General features: G+C 50.4%; 1 protein-coding gene and 1 non-coding gene across 2 annotated transcripts in view; one reads left to right on the forward strand and one right to left on the reverse strand.

Annotated features, from left to right (window-relative positions):
- DHCR24 (24-dehydrocholesterol reductase) overlaps positions 1–22342 on the forward strand; it is a 35560-nt gene extending 13218 nt beyond the window's left edge. Inside the window, exons 3-9 of the mRNA XM_059063101.2 lie at positions 1440–1545; positions 2242–2360; positions 4259–4522; positions 8486–8629; positions 17426–17623; positions 17755–17933; positions 19446–22342. Coding sequence (XP_058919084.1) covers positions 1440–1545; positions 2242–2360; positions 4259–4522; positions 8486–8629; positions 17426–17623; positions 17755–17933; positions 19446–19599 — 1164 coding nt within the window. The 3' untranslated portion in view covers positions 19600–22342. The remainder of the gene's footprint in view (positions 1–1439; positions 1546–2241; positions 2361–4258; positions 4523–8485; positions 8630–17425; positions 17624–17754; positions 17934–19445) is intronic.
- On the reverse strand, positions 808–924 carry LOC131747050 (small nucleolar RNA SNORA8). The gene has a single exon (XR_009332749.1). It is a non-coding gene; the product is annotated as a small nucleolar RNA SNORA8 (small nucleolar RNA).
- Positions 22343–23957: the final 1615 nt, after the last annotated feature.

The raw sequence follows: 23957 nt of genomic DNA on the forward strand, positions 1-23957 counted from the left end.
AATACTCAACAGGCACTCTTCGCAGTACTTCAGCGTTTTCTCTCTGCAGTTCTCTCCTCTCCAATACTCTGTCTTGCAGACTCTATTCACCTTGGTCTTCTAGGGCCCTCGGCTCAGAGTCCACTGGGCTCTCCCTTCCTGCACCGCCTAACTCTAGGCAGTTAGCTGGGGCATTCATAGAGCTCACCCTGTTTGTTTCCTGTCAGCAATCATTAACTTCACTGCCTGATGTTTACTGTGTTGAAAACTCCTGTTTCATATATTTTGTCCTTTTTTTTCCTCCAGGCAACAGGTTAAACTCGTTCTTTTCACTCCATCTTGACTGAAAGCAGAAGTCCTCCTGATGGCGTATTCGTGTGTCTGTTAAAAACCGTGTTTGTTTTTTTTAAGCATAAACGTTTTTGGTTTTTTTTATTATGTGTAACATAGGCAAAATTATTTAAGTCAATAAATTTTTAAGGATTTCCTTCTACTATCGGTCACCTTAGTTCCTCCAATGTTTGGGTCATAATCTTCAAGATCGCCCTTTCAAAAAGAATTTTTGCTCAATACACAGTTGTCTTCTCAGTCAGTCCACAATTCTTTTAGTTGGGCTTCTTTGATCTACAGTGGAATATGGACACACTACAAAGTTCCCCACCTGTAATCTTTGGGATCCAGTTTCCCCAAGCAGTTTACTTTAGGACCGTGTTTAGGGTCAGAGGGGATGAATCTTCCTGGTTCTGATTTTTACACACCCTAGAAAAGAGAAGCATTAGTTCCTATTGAAGATTATGTCAAATTGAACAGTATGAGAAACTATAGGAATACTTTGTCGGTAGAAATACCAGGTCTAACATGCACAAAGCCAAGAAAACCAATGATGCCGGATACTGAATTAATATTGCCCTGTCCTTTGAACAAAAATCATGTTTTCCAGGAGCATTTAATGATAAGGGATCATGTCACAGTATAGCATTAAATTTTTTTTTTAAACTCTGTGTTATGTGTGTTTGCATTTGTGGGCGTGTGTGTGTGTGTGTTGTATTAAAACATAAAAGTAGTAATATAGATATGCATGGGAAAAGACTGAGAGGAGATATACTCCAGTATTAACATTGATAACTTGGAAGAACTAGGATTAATTATTTTTGTCTTCTTCATATATGCTGTTTCTTCCAAATAAATGAGTATTTCTTCTTCTAGAAGAAAAATAAACTAAGTATTAAATATTAAGGTATTTGAAAGACCAAGATTAAACACTATCTAACCCAGCACCAGAAACACCATTCACTATAACTAAAGGTGGTGGAATGCTCTGGAAAGAGGCTATAAAGCCCATATAGGAATCCCCATGTTGGTTGTTTGGGAAGGTCTGGGATAACACCTTCTGCAGACAGAAGCCCCTATTAGGCTTGGCAGCCTCCTTGTGACCCAGGGTCTCTCTTTTGTGTCAACAGATTGTCCGCGTGGAGCCCTTGGTGACCATGGGTCAGGTCACTGCCCTGCTGACCTCCATTGGCTGGACTCTGCCTGTGTTGCCCGAGTTGGATGACCTCACAGTGGGTGAGAACTCAGTCCTAGCGTCAGAGCTGAGGAACCTCAGCCCACCTTCCATCAGGTCCAGGAGTCACCACTGTCCCATCTGTGACAGATGTCACCCTGTCTGCTCGTCCAGCACCAAAGACAGGGCACTCACTGCCTGTCAGTCCATGTCTGAACAGCTTACGTTATCAGAATGCACTTTTCAATTGCTGGTTGGAAACTGCTTCCCTGTGACTTGCATCCATTGATCCAGTTCTGCCCCATGGAACACATAGAATAAGCCTAGTCTCTCCTTCCATAGGATTCAAGGTCCCAGAGCCTTTTCTTCTCCAGGGGAAACACCTTCAGGTCCTTTAACTGTTCCCAAGGGACACAGCTTCCCCCACCCAACCAGCCCTCCTTTCATCAATGTCCCTGTTGAAATGAACGTGCACAGGTTTCTAGGTTGGGTCTGGCCAGAGGTGATGGCACAAGCGCCCTTGATGGGGTCTCCCATCCATCTTCCACCTCTAAGCAAGCCCTCATGCCCACATCTTAGGCCCTCCTTCTTTCTCCTGCTCTCTACATCCATAGAGATGGGAAATCTCCCCTAAGATCTGCCAGCCCTGTCGTGCCTCCTTCATGCTCTGAGTTTCCCCAGCTTCAGCAGGGTGTCCTTTTCCCAGCTCTCCCCAGCCCCCTTCCAGCTCTGCTTGGCTAATGCACATGTCTCTGCAGGGGGATTGATCATGGGCACAGGCATCGAGTCTTCATCCCACAAGTATGGCCTGTTCCAGCACATCTGCACTGCCTACGAGCTGGTCCTGGCCGATGGCAGCTTTGTACGATGCACACCGGTGAGTTCAGAGATGGGGGATGCCCCCACCAGCCTGTACTGGGCATTAAGAACCCCTGGGAGGTGGCTCCCCTGGGAGTGCTTCGTTTCAAATACACCTGTCCAGTCTGGGTCTGTATCCATAATAAAAACAGAGATTTAGGTAGCCCCTGATATGTGCTCAGATACTGTTGTAAATGCCTCATGTATATTAAGGCATTTAATTGTTAAACAACTTTATGAGGTGGGTACTATTATTAGACACATTTTACAGATAGGAAACTAAAGCACAGAGAGGTTAATAAACTTGCCCAAGATCACACAGCTAGTAAATCCCACACGGCTGGGATTCAAAGCCAGCTTACCGGGCTCCCAAGTCAATGCCCTTAGCAATTCATGTCACCAGACTGTCTTGAAGTCAGGCCCAAATGTCAACATTCTATGCCAGTGGTGAGGTGTAACTAACAGTAATAAGAGGGCCTGTTTTGGAGAAATAAAAGGCAATTCCACGGCCCAAAGTAGGATGCAAACAGTTACGGAGCTGGACAGGATTGAAACTTTAAATAAACTCAGATCTCTCTGAGCATATCTAAGGAGCCCCTGGGATGGGAGGAACAGTGGGATCCTTTAGAAGTGAATGTTTCTGAGAGCCACCAGAGTTGTTGGCCTCACAGAGTCCAGGGCAGGACTCCAGGCTTGAGAGCTCTTGTCTGGACAAGATAGACCTCTTTCAGGATTCACACCCAGTTCAGCACGTTTCCCAAAACGCTCGCTGGGCCCTGCCTTCTGGCCTGTTTATTATGAGCAGAGAAAGAAGACAGGCATTCATGAATTACTTCCCTTCTCTGAGGTCCAGTTTCCTCATCTGGCAAATGCGTTGTCAGGAGGAGAGCGCAGATGCCGTATGTAAAGCTCCTAGCACAGAGCTGGGTGTGCGGCAGACACCTGGTTATTACTGCTGTGAGCTGACAGTGTGATCAGGCGGTGGCCCAGGTGGGCATCAGGTGGCCCATGTCTGCTGTTCCAGAGACTTCTGCCAGCCTGCTGCAGAGCTCCCCTGCTCCAGCATGGCCCTCACCCCACCACCTCGCTGTACCCACCACACCAGCACCAAGGGCGTTCAGCGTGAGCAGAGACCACGCAGGACTGTCCTCTCCGTAAAGCCTGGACAAGGCTAGACTTCTTCACAAGGAGCTTTATTAGAATCAAAGAAGCTGCCTTAGAACGGCCAGATGAAAAGTTGTTTGTCTCTAAGACAAATACCAAAACAAAATCATGAGGTTAGAAGGAGGATTGCTGGATCAGGTGTCAGGCAGCCTTTCTTGAGCCCGACATCACTGCACTGAACTGGGGGGAAGCCTTGGGTGAGCCACTGTCACCTCTTGGAACCTCACTCTCCTTACTCATTCAAGCAGGAATGTTAATGCTCTCCCTGGACTGTGGTTGGGGAGGGGGGAATTCACAGCTAACGGAATGGGAAAGGCTTTGTAAGTTTCAGTAATGGCCCATTTTAATGTCCCCTGGCTACCTTGACCGTCATTAACGGTTCATCTCTCTCTAACCTGGCCTGGGACCCCTGGCCCTTGGTCCCTCATTTTAGGACTCTGGGCAGAGCTGGTCCTGGCCTCTTCCTGGGTAGCCTGTGGTCCAGGGGCTGTGCCCAGGTGGAGGAGAGAGGATGCACTCTCCCTGAGCATCCCTGATACAGAGGGCAGTGTAAGGTCAAATGTCATGCTGAAGCTGCAGGGGGAGGACTGAGGCCCAGAAAGTGCATTTGCGAAGTCCTTGTTCAGGTTGACACAGAGAGTGCCAGGACAGGGATCTAGCCCAGGCCCCGGGTCCTCTGCGCCCCGCTGATGACTCGCTGCAGCACGGGGTTTGGGGGTCAAACATTCAGCATGTGTCCCCTCTGCCTCACAGTCGGAAAACTCAGACCTGTTCTACGCTGTGCCCTGGTCCTGTGGGACCCTGGGCTTCCTGGTGGCCGCCGAAATCCGTATCATCCCCGCCAAGAAGTACGTCAAGCTGCGGTTTGAGCCGGTGTGCGGCCTGGAGGCCATCTGTGACAGGTTCACCCGTGAGTCCCAGCGGCAGGAGAACCACTTCGTGGAAGGGCTGCTCTACTCCCTGGAGGAGGCCGTAATCATGACGGGGATCATGACGGACGAGGCCGAGCCTGGCAAGGTAGGCCCGGAGGAGGAGGGCCTGGATGGGCTGGGATGGAGCCTGATTCCCCACCCTGACCCTGGCAGCCACCCTCTTTGAGGCTGCGACCTGGGTCAGCCCACCTGGGCAGCAGGATCTATAGTCAGCCGTCTTAGGCTGTGACCAAAGTATCCATTTACTCTGCCCCTACCATCTGCCAGGTACGTGTGTGTCTCTTGATAGGCGTAATCTTTGATCCTCACAGTAACCGCATTTTATAGATGAAGAAACCAAGACTCCAAGAGGCCATGTAAACTTCCACAAGATGACAAAGCCAAGATTTGAGTAATCGATTTGATGCCTCAGAATCCAGATTCACACCCCTTCAGCGTACACTATGTAATTTTTAATAGCCTTTCTTTCTCCATTGAGAAAGGATTTGTGCTTATTATGAGAGGCTTGGAAAGTGTACAGAAGTAAAAGGAAAGGAAAGACTCCACCTATAAATATGACCCAATCCAGCTCTTGCTAATGTGTTTGATAGATTTATTTCCTCTCTTTTTGATGCACCAATTTTTTTAAAGCTTTTACAAAAGTAGTATAACAATGTTGAAATAGATAAAGAAAAAGTTAAAGTGCATCTCTTCACCCAAGCATGCTCCCAGGGTAACCACTCATAACATTGCATTCTTCAAGGCCTGTGCCTGTGCATGTACGCGTGTGTATATTAACCCTTGTAATTAGCCTAACTCATTGCTTCCTGATGAGCATTTTGCTTAAAATGTTTTGCTCTTACAAATAAGATTGCATTGAAGATTCTCTTGCATCTATCCTTGGCCTCTTGTACATGCATTTCTGTAGGATTGAGTCCAAAAAAAGGAATTCCTGACCCAGGGGTTTGAATATATTAAATATTGATAGATAGGACCAGTGACCTGCCAGAAATGTGTGCTTCTGTCCACTTCCAGCGACGCAGTGGTGTGTGAGAATACCTTTCCCCCACGTTCTTGCCAGGGCTGGATAGCGTCACTCTTTCATTTTTGCCAATCTGATAGGGTTAAAAATAGTAGCTCGTTTTATTTTGCAGTTCTCGGGTACTTTCAAGGTTACCATCTCTTTGCACAGTGTTTCGGTTTGTTTATCTTCAGCTGTGATCACCAGTTCAAATTTGTAGTTTCTGGTTTAGTGCAGTAAGTATTTCTGGATATTGTTACATTACCTTCATATTTAATGACTGCAGAAACATTGCAGTGAGCAAATGCCCTATCGTCTACTAAACAACTGCCCCATAGTTGGAAATTAAAGTTGCATCCAGTTTTTCATTATTTTAATTAATGTAGCAGTGAACATCTTTTGTCTATAATTTGAATAATACCTTCAAGTAGAATTAGTACAACAAAGGATAGGCACTTTTTTTTTTCCCCCCAGTACGCAGGCCTCTCACTGTTGTGGTCTCTCCCGTTGCGGAGCACAGGCTCTGGACGTGCAGGCTCAGTGGCCATGGTTCACGGGCCCAGCCGCTCCGCAGCATGTGGGATCTTCCCGGACCGGGGCACGAACCTGTGTCCCCTGCATCAGCAGGCAGACTCTCACTGCGTCACCAGGGAAGCCCAGGATAGGCACTTTTAAGTCTCTTGATCTATCCCTATATACTTAAGCATTTTAAAATCAAAAAGGACTCAAAAATCATCTGATACAATTCCCTCTCCAAATAAGGAACAGAGGCCCAGAAGGGGAAGGAGGCTCCTCTGAGGACCCACAGCAAGCGTGGGGCAGTTTTAAGTTTGGGTCTCTGACTCCTGGTTGGGTGTTTGTTCCTTGCCATACCAGCTTCTAGAATTTGGCATCATCTGCAAACTTTGATTGAGCACCATTCTTTATGGGACACTAGTGAGCACTGGAGGATGGGGATCCTGGAGCAGGAGTGGGACTTCAGACACTGAGCCAAATGTTCTGGTGTCCCCGGGCCCTGACTCTGCTTGAGCTCAGGTCGGGCCAAAGCCCAGGCCGTGTGTCACTCTGAACCTAGTCACCTGGCAAGGAGGTCTCGTCCAGAGGTTTTCTACCTTGTCTGAGATGTTCCTCTGGAGGCTGCCAGTGGTGATAAGCTAAGGGCCGGGACCAAGGGGTATCACCACCCCCTTTGTACTGAAAGTCATCTCTTTGATGTATTAGATGCCACCTAAGGTTGCAGTTGGGCAAAAGGGATTGTACAGCTTTTAAATTGTTTGAACACCCTGACCAGTTCCCTCATTTCCCAGGCAGACCAAGGTTTTCCCCAGAGGCTTGCCTGTTATCAGTGGCAGAGGGGCCGGGCCTCAGGCCACAGACTTCTGCAAAGTGTTCCCATGATGCCGGATGAGAACGGGGCCTGGGGCCGGGGGAGAGTGATGGGTGCCAGAGGCATGTGCGTGTTTCATCGGAAGAGCATTTCTCCCAAACATGCCTGGTCGGCGGGCTGCTCAGGAGTTTGTCCCTGCGTCCCCAGGCATTGTCCACCCTGGGAGAAGGCAGCCACCCCCGTTTTACAGGGGAGCCCAGAGATAGGAAGTGGCTTGTTATCTAAGTGCTTGGGCTGGAACTGGAACTCCTGCCACCTCTTGTCTGCCACGGCTGCCGTGTGCCCCAGGAGAGACGTGCCATCCAGGTTCTTTATCATGTCCCAGGCTTCTCTGGCACAGAGAGTTACCGATGAGTCCTTGAACACCAGGAGTGCCTGTATCCAGGTACCCCCGAGTCTCGGGTTCATCACGCAGCTGGCGCCACTGCCGGTGTGTGACCAGGTCCACCTGGGGTTAGATCGAGTTGCTCTGTTCCTGTTGGGTCTGACTCCCCTTTGCATGCGCAGGTGGAGGCCAGCCTATGGTGACTTCCGCCCTGCCGCACACTATCCACATTCTAACTGACTTGGACAAGCAGGCTCTTTAGCCCGTTTCCTGGTACTTTGTGGCCTGGTTTCCCCACTGCAGAGTGCCTAGCAGCAGAGTGGCCTGCACACAGCGGTGACCCCCAGATGGGCTGCAAGTGTTGGCTGCCAGAGGTGGAGGGCAGAGGTTGCCTGGCTCCAGGATGGAGGGGGCTGCCGAGGGGCTGGGGGCAGTGAGAGGGCCGGGAACTGAATACTGAATCTCCCACAAAGTATTTATTGCCATTTTACATGTGAAGAAACAAGCTCAGAGTGTCCTGCGCCATGTCACACAGCTAGTGGGTGACGGCCAGGGTTTGGCCTCAGCCGCCCAACCTGAAGCCCATGACCCTTCCGGGTTGCTTCCCTGCCTGTCTCCAAAAGCACCAGCCCACAGTTCCTTTCATAGGTGAGGAAGCTGAGGCTCAGAGAAGCTAAGTCATCCCAGGGCACACAGTGGATAGAGTCCTGAACCATTTAGGACTGAAGAAGACACCAGCTAAATATATGATTTAGGCTTGGAGACCATGGGGCCCAGTGCCAGGGAAGACTGTAGCTTTACTACAGTAAAGCTTCTTCCGTTGATGGTGGCTGCCTGGGGGGAGCGCTGTGGCCAGGGGATGTGGAACTTGGTCCAGGGCAGCAGGGAAAGCACCGTGGTCAGTTAGTGCTGTCGGCCGTGGGACCCAGTGGGGAGGATGACCCACGCTCAGTGTTCGTGCCGACACTGGCCTCGTGGGAGGGAGGTGGGGAGGAGCGCACCTGTGTGGAGCACTGCATTGTGGCCGACGGCGCCAGACATCGGCACTTCAGTGCTCTCACCAAGAAGGAGTAGCAGGCTGAGCTCTCGAGACTGTCAGGAATTCGCTGTTGGGCCCTGGGCTCACCACGTAACCTCTGTGAGCTGCTCTCTCTGCTAGAGAATGTTGGCTGTGCTTATTAACCTCACCCGGCTTTCAAGAACCTCCAAGGCAATAATAGACTTGAAAGAGCTCTGGAGAGGCCAGGAGTGCTGAACAGAAGCCGGGTATCACTGTTACGCCCCGATGGCATTGGGGCTTGCCTGTGGCCTGACACAGTGCCCTCTGTCATTGCAGCTGAATAGCATTGGCAACTACTACAAGCCGTGGTTCTTCAAGCACGTGGAGAACTACCTGAAGACAAACCGCGAGGGCCTGGAGTACATCCCCTTGAGACACTACTACCACCGCCACACGCGCAGCATCTTCTGGGAGCTCCAGGTGAGGCTAGGATTTCCTGGTAGTACTGGCTCCTGGCCAGGCTGGCAACCAGGATGGTTTCTCCTCCCTTGGGGGAAAAGAGTGGCTTTGTCCTAGGGACCAGAACAGCCTCTTACCCAGCAGCACAGTGCTTCCTTCTTCAGGAGCAGCCACCTTCCCTTAAAGCAGTGGGCTCTCCCCACACACCTGCCTGTGCCAGAAGGTGGGGCGCGGGGCCCAGTGCTTTGGGGAACACAGACCTGTTCTGTCCTTGAGGAGCTGTAGCCTAGCCAGGCAGACAGACTGCGGCCTGAGAAGAGGAAGTGGCTTGTCCTGCCCAGGGCTGGAGGTAGCTGTCAAGCGTGGCCTTGACGTGTGAGCAAGAATTTGCTGTTGTGTGATGAGCAATGGGGAGTAGTGACATTTTAAATAAGCGGTCAGGGAAGGCCTCTCAGGAGGTGCCTTGTGAGCGGGACCTGAACGTAAGGAGGACATGCCAGGCAGAGGAAGAGCCAGAGCACAGGTCCTCAAATGGGCTGGCTGGGTAGCTTTTTTTTTTTTTTTTTTTTTTTTTTTGTGGTACGCGCGCCTCTCACTGTTGTGGCCTCTCCCGCTGCGGAGCACAGGCTCCGGACGCGCAGGCTCAGCGGCCATGGCTCACGGGCCCAGCCGCTCCGCGGCATGTGGGATCTTCCCGGACCGGGGCACGAACCCGCGTCCCCTGCATCGGCAGGCAGACTCTCAACCACTGCGCCACCAGGGAAGCCCCTAGGTAGCTTTTTATTCCTTTTTTTTAATTGAAGTGAAAACATAAAATTAAACATTTTAAAGTGCACAATTCAGTGGTATTTGGTACATTCATGATGTTGTGTGTCTACTATATCTAATTTCAAAATATTTTCATCGCCCTAAAAGGAAGTCCTGTACCCGTTAAGCAGGTACTCCCCATTCCCTTTCCCCAGACTCTGGCAACCATCAGTCTGCATTCTGTCTCTATGGATTTACCTATTCTCGACATTTTATATAAATGGAATCATATAACATGTGGCCTTTTGTGCCTGGCTTCTTTCACTCAGCCTGTTTTCAAGGTTCATCCACGCTGTAACATGTGTCAGTACATCATTCCTTTTCGTGGCTGAATAATACTCCATTGTATGGTTGGACCACAGTCTGTTTTTCCACTCATCTGCTGGTGGACGTTTGAGTTGTTTCCACCTATTGGCATTGTGAACAATGCTGCGCTAACATTCATGTACGAGAATGTGTTGGAGTACTAGTTTTCAGTTTTGGAGGATACATGCCTAGGCGTGGAACTGCTGGGTTGTATGATAATTCTGTGTATAACCTATTGAGGAACTGCCAAATGTTTTCCATGGTGGCTGAGCCATTTTACATTCTCAACAGCAGCCTGTGTAGGTTCCAATTTCATTACATGCTCACCAGCACTTGTTGTTTTCTGGTTTTTTGCTATAGCTATCCTAGTGGGTAAGAAGTGGAATCTCACTGTGATTTTGATTTGCATTTTCCTGATGACTAGCGATGTTCAGAATCCTTCCATGTGCCTGTTGGCCATCTGTATATTTCTTGGAGAAGTATCTGTTCAGATCCTTTGCCCAATTTTAGTTGAGTTATCGATTTTTGTTGTTGAGTTGTAAGAGTTCTGTATATATTCTGGATATTAGACCCTTATCAGATACATGATTTGCAAATATTTCCTCTCATTCTATAGGTTGTCTTTCACTTCCTTGATAATGTCTTTTTTTTTTTTTTTTGGTTTTTTTTTTGATGTGGACCATTTTTAAAGTCTTTAAATTTGTTACAATATTGCTTCTGTTTTGGTTTTTTGGCTGTGAGGCATGTGGGATCTTACTCCCCGACCAGGGATGGAACCCGCACCCCCTGTATTGGAAGGCGAAGTCTTAACCACTGGACTGCCAGGGAAGTCCCGATAATGTCTTTTGATTCACAAAAGTGTTTGGTTTTGTTGAAGTCCAGTTGATCTATTTTTAATCTTGTTACTCGTGCTTTTAGTGTCGTATCTAAGAATCCATTGCTAAATCCAAAGTCGTGAAGATTTCTTCCTGTGTTATCTTCTAAAAGCTTTATGGTTTTAGCTCTTATTTTAGGTTCTTGATCCATTTTAAGTTAAGTTTTGTATATGGTGTGAGGTGGGGGTCCAACTCCATTCTTTTACATCACAGCAAGGTACAAGTTGTCACAGCAAGGCTGCGTGTTTCTGAAAACAGCAAGAAGGCCCTTGAGCTAGACCCATGGTGGAGAATGCTGTCAAACAGCAGCCATAGCCTAGATCATGTGGGTCCTTGTAGGTCAGGGGAGGACTTTATATTTTACCTTGTAGGGTAAGAAAGCCAGTGGAGGGCTTTGTGCAGAAAAGTGACATGACCGGATGTTTGTTTTAAAAGGATAATTTTGACAGCTAGGTGGAGAGAGGACGGGGTGGAGGTGGCAAGAGTGGGAGAGCAGAAGAAAGAAGATTCTGTCGTCCGGGGTGGTAGCGGTGGAGGAGGAAAGGGGTCTCAGATCTGGGAGGTGCTGTGAAGGTTGAACCAACCAACAGGGTTTCCCACAGACTGCCCTTGGGTGTGATTCCAAGGTTAGGTGACCTGAGGTGCCACTGCCTGCTATGGACAACATGGGGGAGGGGTCTGGGAAGGGAAATCAGAAGTTTGGTTTGGGACATGTCAGCATGAGATGCTTTTCAGACATCCAAGTGGGATGTTGAGTGGGCAGCTGGCACATATGTCAGATCTTCAGGGCAGAGGTCGAATAAATCCATATCACTGTGGGTATCATCAGCAGAGAAATGTTAATTAACACCGTGGGACTAGATGAGTGAGGGAGGTTAGAGAAGAGAAGTCCCAGAGCCAAGCCCTGCAAGTTGAGGGAGGAGGAACCAGCCAGGAGAGGAGAAGACGCCATCAGTCAGAGGGGAGGAGAAACCCAGCAGGACTGGCATCCCGGAAGCTACCTGAGGACAGCATGTCAAGAAGGAAAATGAACAGCTGTGTCAAATGCCCCTGAGTGAGATGACGACAAAGCATCGACCCCTGGTCTTAGTCGTGAGAAGGTCACTGATGACCTTGAGCCATGGGGCTGAAAGCCTGACGTGGGTTCGAGAAAAAACAGAGACAGGGAAGTGGAGACAGTGAAAATGGAAATCTGAGAAGGCTCAGTATAAGGGAAAGCAGAAAAGAAGGGTGGGAGCCAGAGGAGGATGTAGGATCGAGAGGAAATAGTTTGTGTGACTGTTTTATTTTTTATTTTGATTTTCTTTTTGGTTGTGCCACACGGCACATGGGATCTTAGTTCCCCAACCAGAGATCAAACCCGTGCCCCACCTGCAATGTAAGTGCAGAGTGTTAACCACTGGACCGCCAGGGAAGTCCATGTGTGACTTTCAAGAAGGGAGAGGTTACCGCATGGTGACTTGCTGGCAGTGCAGGGGAGAGGGTGTGCTCACAGGGTGAACCTTGAGGATGGATGGATCCTGTGCTCAGGTGGAGAGGCTGCCTTTAGGTGTGAGCATGGAGATTCACCCACTGGACAGGAGGGAGGAAGTGTTGCTACAAACAGGAGGACCATTTGGTGGTGGGAGGGTGTGGGAGTTCTTCTGTTTTCTCAGTGAAATAGGAAGCAAGGATTTTAGCTGAGATGAGGGGGTGAGGGGGTGTTGAAGGACTGAAGAGAGAGGAGATGGGAAATTGTCCCTTGGAGAGTGGGAATGAATTAACTGGGGATATGTCATAGGATTGCTGGGCAACACTGGGCCTGCCAAAGATTCATGACCGTGAGTTTACAGTGAGACCAGCCCTGGTGGTTGTGGATTTTCACACGTTCAGCTCCGTGGATGGGGTACAGCATAGGGAGGAAGTTAGATTGAACCACGGTTGAGGTTTTGCAAATGAGTATGACAAGTGGGGCGGGGTTGGAAAAGCCAGGACATGATCAGGATGAAATCCGAGCCAGCTGGTGGGGGGCGGGCAGTGAGGATGTGCGGGGCTGAAGGGACTGATATGGGGGCCTGGGTGCCCCTTGGGGTGAAGAATTGACGTCAGAGTACTGGACGGCATGAGCAGCAAGAAGGAGAGTTAGTGGTCAGAGGGCGAACGCTTGGAATTGAAACTATGGAGATGCCCAATGAAGTATGTTGCCTACCGTCCAGTTCTGCAGGAATGAAGTCATTAGGCCTTGCGGTCACCGTCAACACCCCCTGAAAGGAATTCAGGGCAAAGGTCAGTAATGAGGCACTCTGTGCTATGGGAAAACTGGCAGATAAAGACAGCCTTCAGATAGGTAGATATTTTGAGGAGAAAATTTTATGAACCCAAATTCTTGGATCTTCCCATACTTAGAAAAGTACCAAAACCATTGGTAAGACGGCTGTTCCTCATAACTAGCAACAACCTTAGACCGAGACCTGCGCTTGATTACATGTATGCTTCGCCAAAATCACATACATACTGATCTGGCCTTTACCTCTTTGGAACCGTTTCTCAGAGCTGTCTGAGAGCGGGTCTCCCAGGCTATAGTCCTCGAGACACTGAATAAACTCAACTCACAGCTCTGACGTGCTTTGTTTTTTCCAAGTCAGCAGAGGCAATGAATAGAGACAATAGGACAACATGAAGAGGTCAGCAAACTTTCTTAAAGGGCCAGGTAGCAAAAGCTTTAGGCTCTGCGGGTCATACGTGCTGTCGCAGCTGCTCAGCGCTGCCCTTGTAGCACAAAAGCAGCCACAGGCAGTGCACAAGCAAACGTGCATGGCTGTGCTCCAGTGATACTATGTATAAACACGGGCAGGGGGCCAGATTTGGCCAGCAGGCTGGATCCGCTTGCAGACCGATACCCACGGGCTATAGTTGGTCACCCCCCTGCTCTGGTGTGTGACATGAGAGTCAGGGCAGAGGCCAGGTGGAAGGTAAGATCGCTGGAGGACAGAGGGGAGGCTGGGGCGTGGGAAAGATCATAGAGGTGGATATTAAATGACATCAGGGATAAGATGAGTGTTGAAGAAGGTGGCAGTGATCTGGGAACGAGGGAGATGATGGGGGTGGAGATGCTCGGCAGGTGGCTGCAAAGCCGCTGAGGGTTTTCAGGGAATGGGAGGGGCAGAGACCTAGAAGCAGTAATGAGGAGCCCACCTCACCTCCGTCTACCCCAGAGGGTCATGGAGAGAAAATGATACCACCTCGGAGGGCTGCAGGGGCCAGCCAGGTTCCAGCTAAGAGCAAGGAGAGGACACGACGGTCAAGAGAAGAGCTTGAGGATGGAGGGGGTTTGCTGCCGTTTAGACCATGAGAGAGCACAGGGGAGGCGTTTAGAAGACGGGGGGACAGTGGCCAGTGGGGTCAGGTTAAAAGACATGGCATCGCTGTAGCACATCAAGGGTGCTAGTGGAAGGCACCCAAAAGTCCACCGTGACTGAGATATATAGGGATGTCAGGAATGAAGGAATGACACCTGGTGGTCTCCCAGGGGGAGGTGTCGGGTCACTTCTAATCGTGGGCTAGGTCTCTCAGGCAGGATGTGATGGGGCAGTGGTAAGGGGTGGAGGAGTGGGCAGCAGAGGCTTCATCAAGGCCTGGAGAGCTCTGGGCTTCCCCCATCCCTGTTAGTCCTACTTTGAGCAGCGTCCAGGCCCAGAGCGTTTGGTGGAAAGTTTTGCCAAAGGCAGAAGACCCCCCGAGTCCCTCTTTACCCCTGCCAAGAGCAGTGTTAAGGATGTGGGAGGTGTGGTTTTGTCAAGAGCAGGGATATTGAAGAGACAGGAAAGAGGGGCCAGCAAAGTACGTGAGAGCACATCAGAATGATAACAGCAGCAATTAACATGAATCACTCCTTACATGTTAGTTATTAAGCCAGACACTTTACATGCATTCTCTCCATCTTCCTCACAACCCTGTGAGGGTAGGTCCTAGTGCTGTTTCCACTTTACAGGTGAAGAAGCTGGCTTAGGTTATCCAAAGTAACACAACTCAGTAAGAGATACGAGTGTATTGGTTATCTATTGCTGCATAATGAATTAACCCGAAATTGTGAGGATTAAAACAACTGCCCTCTGTTATCTCACAGTTTCGATGCTCAGGGATTGGAGAGCGATGATGTGGGTGTTTCTGGCTCAGGGCTACAGTCAAGGTGTCGGCAGGGCTGGTCTGCTGGAGGCTCTAGTGGGGCTGGAGAATCTGCTTCCTGGAAGGGTCCCTCACGTGGCTGTTGACAAGGGGCCTCCGTTCCTTGCCACCTGGGCTGCTCAAGTGTCCTCACAACAGGGCAGCTGGCTTCCCCCAGAGCAGGTGATCCAAGAGAGAGGCCAAGGAGGGGTCCTCAGTGCCTTCCATGACCCGGTCTTGTCACCTCGCCACTCCCGCTATACTCTCTTATTAGAATGGAGTCACGAAGTCTGGCCCGCACCCAAGGAGGGGAGAATTAAGCTCCACCTCTTGAAGAAAGGAGTAACGGAGAACTCCTGGAAGGGTTTTAAAACCACAGAGCTAGATTTCAAAATGAGGTTCGTCTTATATTTTTGTGCTGTTAAACACTAGCCTGTACTGCCTTAAGTTAAAGGAAGAATCTGGAAGGATGGGTATTTTACTACCAAGATGTGCACACAGGAAGTTTGTTCAGGAGAACTCTGGTGATCCTCGACTGCGAGAGGAAAGGGAAGCAGGGCCAGGCAGAGGGAAAAGCGGAGGTGTGAGGCAGTCACAACAAAGCCCACAGCCATCCCACAGGGAGCTCTGGGGCTGGTTTGCCCTCCAGAGCTGTCCCACCTTGAGGCCAGGGGGCTAGGACCTTGCAACCCCACCCCTTGAAGGGTGACCTTGGAGATATTGCATGTTGGGTTCCAGACCGCTGCAATAAAGCAAGTATCACAATAAAGTGAGTTACATGAATTTTTTGGTTTCCCAGTGCATATATATATATATGTTTTTTTAATTTAATAATTTTATTAGGCTATAATTGCTTTACAGTGTTGTCCCAGCGCATATAAAAGTTATATTTACACTATACTGTAGTCTATTAAGTGGGCACTAGCATTATGTCTAAATAAAAAGGGCATACGTTAATTTTTAAATGCTTTATTGCTAAAAAATGCTAACCATTATCTGAGCCGTCAGCAAGTCGGAGTAGTGACATCAGATATCACTGATCACAGATCAGAAGTGCAATAAAACGAGGTCTGTCTGTGTCAGGCATCCAGGACAAAGAATGCAGTAGCGCTCTGTGTGCTGACGCCCAGGATACAGTGATAAGCAGGAGGCTAGTAGACGCTGCCATTTGTGACTTGTGGGTTTTTTTTAAGCCTATGGATTTGTCTGTGCATCGAATAGTCTCTAGAAGGGTACACAAATAATTCCTAAGAATGGTTGCCTTTGTGGAGGGGAAGGAGATTGGGATGGAGGAGGAATGATGAGTGATCAGGGCTGTGAGAGAAATGGGGTCAGGGCTTAGTCTTTGAGGGGGATTTCTGCCATGGGCCTGTGTGGCTTTCCAAGGACAACCAAGGGAACAATAAAAGCCACGCTATTTCCTGAGCTCCTGTTGCGAGCCAGGAACTGGTGTAGGAGCTGGAATCTAACAGAGAAGAGAGCACACAGGAGATGATTCCAGGGGAGGGGAGGGGAGGGGAGAGGAGAGGAGGGGAGCGGAGGAGTCACGCAGCCTCTGAAGCTTAGCATGGGGGCTTCTCTGGGCAGCCACCACTGACCCTAGTCTGACATGGACCCTTTTATGAGCTGCCTCTGCATCTCTCTGTTGCAGCTCTTCACACCTGAGGTCAGGGACCATGTCTCAACGATTTGGGTATCCCCAGCACCCAGCACAGAACCTGGCACCTGAGCACATGGGTGCCTCGTAATTGTCTAACGAATGAAGGAATGTCCTTGGCTTCGAGGGCCCAGGAGCTATGAGGATGGGGTATCAGGTGCACGCTGGCAGCCCTCAGGAAGATGGCAGACTGGGAGCAGGGAGAACGATCGTGAATGGGGGGGCTCCTCCCTTGTGGAGGTTTGAGGTGTGGAAGAGGGAGACGGCCCTGCTCAGGGGGGTTTCCCAAGAGGCCAGCTTGGGGGAGGCAGGCGGGGTAGCACTGTGCAGGGCGACAGGAACAAGAGAAAGTGGCCAGCTCTGCCTAGGACTAAAGGTAGCTGTCAAGCTTGGCCTTGACGGGTGAGCAAGAATTTGCTGTTGTGCATTTGGAGGGATGGGAAGCAGTGACATTTTAATAGGGGCGTCAGAGAAGCCCTCTCAGGAGATGCTATAAACGGAAGGGCTCATCGTTGAACCTGAGCCAGACCTTCCCCACCTCAGTGGGAGCCGTCTCTGGCGGTGTGACCTTAGGGAAATTGCTTAAGCTCTCTTGAGTATCCATCCCTCTTGCCATTCAACAGCATTCTCAAACATTTATGGAGTGCCTGCTCTGTGCCAGCCACACTGACCTCAGCAACTAGAACAGCAATGATAGCTTCGTTGTTATTTTGCTTCAGGCAATGGACCGAGTGCTTTCCATTTGATATCTTACCATTCATTCTCACAAGCCCCATTTTGCAGATCAGGAAACTGAGCTCAGGGAGGTTAAGTCCCCAGCCCAAGATCATCATCAGAGCTGGTAAATGCTGGAGCCGGGAATCCAACCCAGATCCGGCTGGGAAATCCTGGGTACCACCATGCGCCCCCCAGATAGGAGTGGACCCGTCACATTTCTGTCCAGCCCCAGAGCAGGACCCGGCCCCTGGCACGTGGGAACACTGGGCCCTGCTGAGTTCCTTCTCTCCATCCCCAACCCTTGTCTTTCAGGACATCATCCCCTTTGGCAACAACCCCGTCTTCCGCTACCTCTTTGGTTGGATGGTGCCTCCCAAGATTTCCCTCCTGAAGCTGACCCAGGGCGAGACGCTGCGCAAGCTGTACGAGCAGCACCACGTGGTACAGGACATGCTGGTGCCCATGAAGTGCCTGCCACGGGCCCTGCACACCTTCCACAGCGACATCCATGTGAGCCGGGCCGGGAGCTCAGCGGGGACGCGGGGGTGGGGGTGGCATGTGAGCAGCAGAGAAGGGGGATTGCTGCAGAGCCTGCCTCCTGGGGGAGGAAAAGCACCAACACGCCCTCCCTGGCCCCCCAGGTCTACCCCATCTGGCTGTGCCCATTCATCCTGCCCAGCCAGCCAGGCCTGGTGCACCCCAAGGGAGACGAGGCCGAGCTCTACGTCGACATTGGTGCCTACGGGGAGCCGCGCGTGAAGCACTTTGAAGCCCGGTCCTGCATGAGGCAGTTGGAGAAGTTCGTCCGAAGCGTGCACGGGTGAGCGAGTGCCCAGAGTGTAGCCGTCAGCCACAGAGCGCTGATGGGGGTGCTTTAGACGTGTCCAGGGGCTCCCACTCCAGGTTGGAGGTCAAAGCTGAGGAGCAGGGGGGTGGAACTCAGGACCGTGAAAGCCACACAGAGGCCTGGACAGAGCATTGCTCAGAAACGTCCTGGAACAAACTGTGGACGTGCAAAATCCACGTGGACGAATCTCAAAATGATTATGCTGACGGAAAGAAGCCAGGAAAAAAGAGTACTGTATGATTCTATTTATATGTATATATTTTATTTATATAAAATTCTGGAAAATGGGGGCTTCCCTGGTGGCGCAGCGGTTGAGAGTCCGCCTGCCGATGCAGGGGACACGGGTTCGTGCCCCAGTCTGGGAAGATCCCACGTGCCGCAGAGCGGCTGGGCCCATGAGCCACGGCCGCTGAGCCTGTGCATCCGGAGCCTGTGCTCCGCAGCGGGAGAGGCCGCAACAGTGAGAGGCCCGCGTACCGCAAAAAAAAAAAAAAAAAAAAAAATCTGGAAAATGCAGATGAACCCATGGCGACAGAAGGCAGGTCTGCCTGGGATTGTGGAGGGTGATGGACAGACAACACAGGGGAATTCGGGGCGTGAAGAAAGTTTGGGGGTGATCTATATGGCCGTTATCTGGGCTGAGATGACAGTTTCAAGGTTATACACATGCATCAAACTTATCAAGCAGTACGTTTCTTTATTTTTAATTTATTAAAAAAATTTTTTTGCTTATTTTATTTATTTATGTTATTGAAGTATGGTTGATGTACAATATTATATGTTACAGGTGTACAATTTAGTGATTCACAATTTTTAAAGGTCATACTCTATTTATAGTTATCATAAAATATTGCCTATATTCCCTGTATTGTGCCATATATCCTTGTAGCTTCAAGTTGTACACTTTCATTATGTGCAGTTTATTGAACGTCAAAAAAGAGAGAGAAAGCAGCCTGGCGACCACATCAGGGAGACGGGCATGCAGTGCACTGCATTCTACTCCTGACTCTGCTTCCACTGCCACTTAAAGCCCTGAGCCCAGGGCTTCCCTGGTGGCGCAGTGATTGAGAGTCCGCCTGCCGATGCAGGGGACATGGGTTCGTGCCCCGGTCCGGGAAGATCCCACATGCCGTGGAGCAGCTGGGCCCGTGAGCCATGGCCGCTGAGCCTGCCCGTCCGGAGCCTGTGCTCCACAACGGGAGAGGCCACAACAGTGAGAGGCCCGCATACCACAAAAAAAATAAATAAAAAATAAAGCCCTGAGCCCAGATTCCCCAATGGGGATAAAAATTCCTGCACCAGCCTCAACCACTAGCTCCTCAGGGGGACTAAACAAGAGAAATCCTCCAAAAGCGCGTCCTGCCCTGCAGATCAGGCGGTGCATTTGGGGCGCCTTAGGGATGGTTGGGGTTCTTTGCGCCCCTTTCCCCTCCCTGCCCTTCTCCCCGCCATCCCCAAGTCCTCACCCTTGTGTCTGCGCTGCAGGTTCCAGATGCTGTATGCCGACTGCTACATGGACCGGGAGGAGTTCTGGGAGATGTTTGACGGCTCCCTGTACCATAAGCTGCGGAAACAGCTCGGCTGCCAGGACGCCTTCCCTGAGGTCTATGACAAGATCTGCAAGGCTGCCAGGCACTGAGCCGGAGCCCACCCGGAAGGAGGCGGACGCGAGGGCAGACCCTGTCCCCAGGGCCAGAAGGCATCTTCCCTTCACTCAAGCTTGGCTGCTCTGCCAGATCCACACTTTCAGAAAGAAACCCCTCCAGAAACCCCACCCAGATGCCCCCGACAGCTTGCTCCCAGCTTCCAGGAGCAGCCAAGTAGAGTGGACAGGACGTGAGATTTGGAGTCACACAAACCCGAGTCTAGTTCCTAGTTCTGCCACGCATTAGCTGTGTGACTCTGAGTGAGTCACTCAGCCACTCTGAGCCCTGCTCCTCATCTGTTGAAAGGGGGTAATGCTGTCTGCCTGCTGTTGTCATCTAAGTCAAGCGCCTGTCACAGCAGAGGTGCTGGAGAAGTGGCAGCTGCTGTTAGCACGGCCTCCCACTCAGAGTCACGTCGGACTAAACTGCTTTGGATTCAGTGGTTGAGTCTGGGAAGGCTCCATGTTAGGTCACCTGGGCTCGGGTTTGGCTGAAGGGGGTGCCCTCGAGTTGCGCTGCCATCACTTGTCAGCTGCAAGACCTCCTCGCGGAGGGAAGGAAGGAAAGTTCCTCTCCATCCCTGGGGTCTTGGGAGGGCAACAGATGAGGCGGACGGGCGAGCCCAAGATGTGCTGTGCCAAAGCCAGGTCTGATTCCAAAGTTCTCCCTGCCGTGCTCGGTGGCGCCTTGCCCCTTCCTCCTTCACGCTCAGGCTTGCAGGCCCACTGCAGCCGTTGCCCAAGTCCACTCAGAGGGGACTGTGTCCTTGGAGAAGATACTTCAGGGTTGAATCCTGGCCGGGCCCAGGCCTGGGACACCTGCCCAGGTTGGGTGCGTGGTCTCTGCTCTGAATTGAATCCAGAGGACCTGGGCTCATTCTTGGCTCTCCACCCTCCATGGCTCTTGTTCCCAGAACCCGCTTTGCCACGGTGGGGCTGTGTCCTCTGCTCTGCAGTAGGGGTGGGAGTTAGGGGGTGGGACTGCGCCAAGCAGGAAAATGGAGCCCACCGTCACTTGGTTTCATGGGGTTCCTCACTGCGGGGCTGAAAGAAAACAGCATCAACTTGATTTCTCCAACCACTCATCCCCCCTTTTTTTCTTTCTCCCCCGGCCCCCAACTGTAGTTAATTTTAGTGCCTTACAAATCCTAAGCTCAGAGAAAAGTTAGCTCCATTTCCGTTCCAGAGGGAAGGAAACCTTCCCAGGTCCCTGCCCACCTAGTAAAGCTTGGTTGTTTATGCAGCTCCGTCTTAAGAACTGCCCAGCCTCAGCTGAAAACCCAGAATCTGAGAGGGAATTGTGTAAGGGAAGCTGGAATTAAGTGAACTGTGCCAGGCAGTGACATTTTGGGAGAGAGAGAGAGAGAGCACTGCACCAGGAGCCAGGAGGCCTGGGTTTCACTTCTTGCTGTATTCTTCACAAGCTCTGCACCCGTGGGCAAGTCATTTGTCCCTCTGAGCTGTAGTTTCCTCATCTGTCACATCAGCACACACAAGACCACCTGAGGCCCTTCTGCTTTAGAAGTGCAGAGCTGTCTTAAACACCATGACTGCAAACCCCATGAAAAGCCTCTTTTGTGTGGATAGTCAGAGGAAAAACAAATGATCTAAGTGGACGCTTGGGGGTTGTCTGCCATTTAAGGTCCTTCCTTCAGCCCAAGGCCAGCTCTCATCTTTTCAGAAAGGCGCATCCATGGCCTGCAAGGAAGTGTTAATCTCGTCACACAGGTTGCCAGAATCCTCCCAGAGCCATGCTTTGGCTGCCGAGGCTCGCTCATCCTGCCCTGGGTTTGGCACGCTGCAGTGTCTTGGCGTGGTCCTGGGAGTTCTGGGCGCATTCAGGGCACTCAGAAGGCAGAGGAACCACTCTTCCCCATTTGGCCTCTGGAGGGGGCATAAGAAAAAAATAAGAAACCTCATTTTCTCGCTTGTATGCAAAGCACGTGAATACTGGCATTAGCTCTCCTAGTGGGCCCGTGGGCTTCCTGCTCGGCGCTAAACTGATGATCCTACTTGCTGTAGAGGAATGGTGAGCCCGAGCTAGATTAGCCCAACAGATAAGGCCCCATCCTTTCACCGGTGGGGCCTCCATCCCTGGGCCCCTGGGAGTGTGGCCAGAGATGCCAGCAGCTTCTGTTATCCTCAGTCCTACAAACCAAAATCCTGCCCTTCACAGACCTCACTCGGAACCCGGGGCTCAGAAGGGAGGGTCTGGGGATCACACCAGCCTCAGGATAGTGTTTTGCTTCAGTGATACCTTGCCTAGAAAGGGGCAGTCTTCCAAGCATGTTGAGCTGAGTGACCAGCTCTTTCTTGTAGCCAGTCTTGTCACTACCCATCCAGGTGGTGGTTTCAGGTGGAATTAAACTTGGCACATGGCGGGAGTGGGGCAGCCTGTGTGGAAAGTGTAAGAAGAGGCCTCTCCCTTCCGGAACGCTGAGTTTCTCTGCATGAAGGTTTTCTGTAAAATCCGGATTCTAGCCAGTTTCTTTGGCTGGAAGGATGCATAATCTTAATTAGCTGTTACTGAAAGGGAAGGGGTGGGGATGGGGGTGGCAGTGAATGCTGTGTGATTTTTAGTTTTTTCCTTAATCGTGGGGACCACGGAAAAAGGCATGGGTCCCCCCACCCAGCAGGCTCTTGCAGCTGCAGGCGCTGTGCCTACTGTCTGAACACTTCATGTCCCTATGGCTGTGTGGCCCCTGCTTCTGTTAAGAATAAAAGTGTGATCTGGAAAGTAGCCTTTGTCGTTTCTTGCTCTGGGGACCACGACATGGAGGCACTCCTGGCTCAAGTGCAGGCTCCAGTTTCCCTCTGAACCCGCGAGGGCTGGAAGATGGCGTGGGGGAAGGGACAGGTGTGTTACGCCAGAGGGACCAGGGTGGGTTTTTTTAACTGTTTTTGAATTTCCGTCACGGTCACAATGTTCTAGCGTAGATGTTGATAATATTCCCCTATCTGCAGGGTGGAGAACAGACTACAAGGAGAAACTTGGAAGCTAGGAGACCAATGAGAAGAGTTCAGGTGAGGTGGGGCTCAGATCGAGGTGGGGCTGTGCTTTTTAAGGCACCAGACATGACAGAAGCTCTGGGCCGCAGTCCTGGCTTTGTCACTTGGATGACCTAACTAATTTTGGCATATCAGTTAATCCTATTGAGACTCTTTCCTCATTTACACACTAGTAGAGACCACTAACTGTCCACTAAAACCCCTTCCTCCCTTTGAGCACACCACTGGACTACATTTCCCAGCCTCCCTTGCCCTCAGATGTGCCCTTGTGCTAGAGTCGCTCCAGGAGAATGTGAGAAGTGGTAAAGCCCTGTGTGAGGTTCTCCTGGCTCTTTTGTTATTTAGACGCAGATGACTACCAGGCCATAGGTGGTAGCAGAGTCACAAGGGGAAGGAGCTAGATCCCTGAATCACTGTATGGAGAACTGCCCAGCAACCTGAACTTTGGCCTGGTCTGGGAACAGGAAATAAACTTTCACTGTAGTTGAGTCACTGCATATTCAGGACTATTTGTTAGAGCAATTTAGTTCACCCTAATTGTTACAGGTCATCAGGCTTAAATGAACAGAGACACAAGGGTTGAGTTTAGTGCAATAAAGTTTTATGCAAATGCATAGATATACATGATGGACATTTTCCTAAAATATATGTGATGTTAGGGTCCCATCCTAAAGTTGTTTGAGAGGAACCCCTTAGGAAATTCTTTTTCCAATTATTCAGTTTCACAAATCAGGATTTGTAAATTCTCCATAAAGGAGGAGAAATCTTTAATGTCCTTAAAACAGATTTTGTAGCTGAAACCTGAAATATCACCTTACATTTGAATAGCATGCAACATACAATATCTTCTTTAATCCTCAGAGTCCTGTAACAAAAGCAGGTCCGTTTTTATCCCCATTTTACAGATGAGGAAAGTGAAGCTCAGGAAAGGTCAAGTGATTTGCTTGGAGGCCACATTGAGGCCACTAACGTGTTAAACAAGGATGCAGACTCATTAGTCTTAAAACATCAAAATGCTTCAAGGGCCTCACCCTGATCTAGTTGAGACTGTAGCTCCAGGTCTAGAAACAGTGAAATGAGACCCTTGGCTGAGCCCCACAAGTAGTGGGGAGTCAAGTCTCTTCATGAACTCTGCTCAGAAAGGAAACCACTAGGGATTAGCAGAGGGTTCTGCTTTGACCCAAAGCACTTCCTTCTGCAAGGGAACCGTCTTGCCCCACCAGACCCTGTGGGCACCATGGGCAGTGTCCAGACACCAACATTCATGCCAGAGTTGCAACAGTTGGTTCTCCAAACTTGGATTATATAAGAAAAATCACACACATACACGCACACACACACAC

This window comes from Kogia breviceps, chromosome 1 (assembly GCF_026419965.1).
Source record: "Kogia breviceps isolate mKogBre1 chromosome 1, mKogBre1 haplotype 1, whole genome shotgun sequence".
Lineage (NCBI taxonomy): Eukaryota > Metazoa > Chordata > Mammalia > Artiodactyla > Physeteridae > Kogia > Kogia breviceps.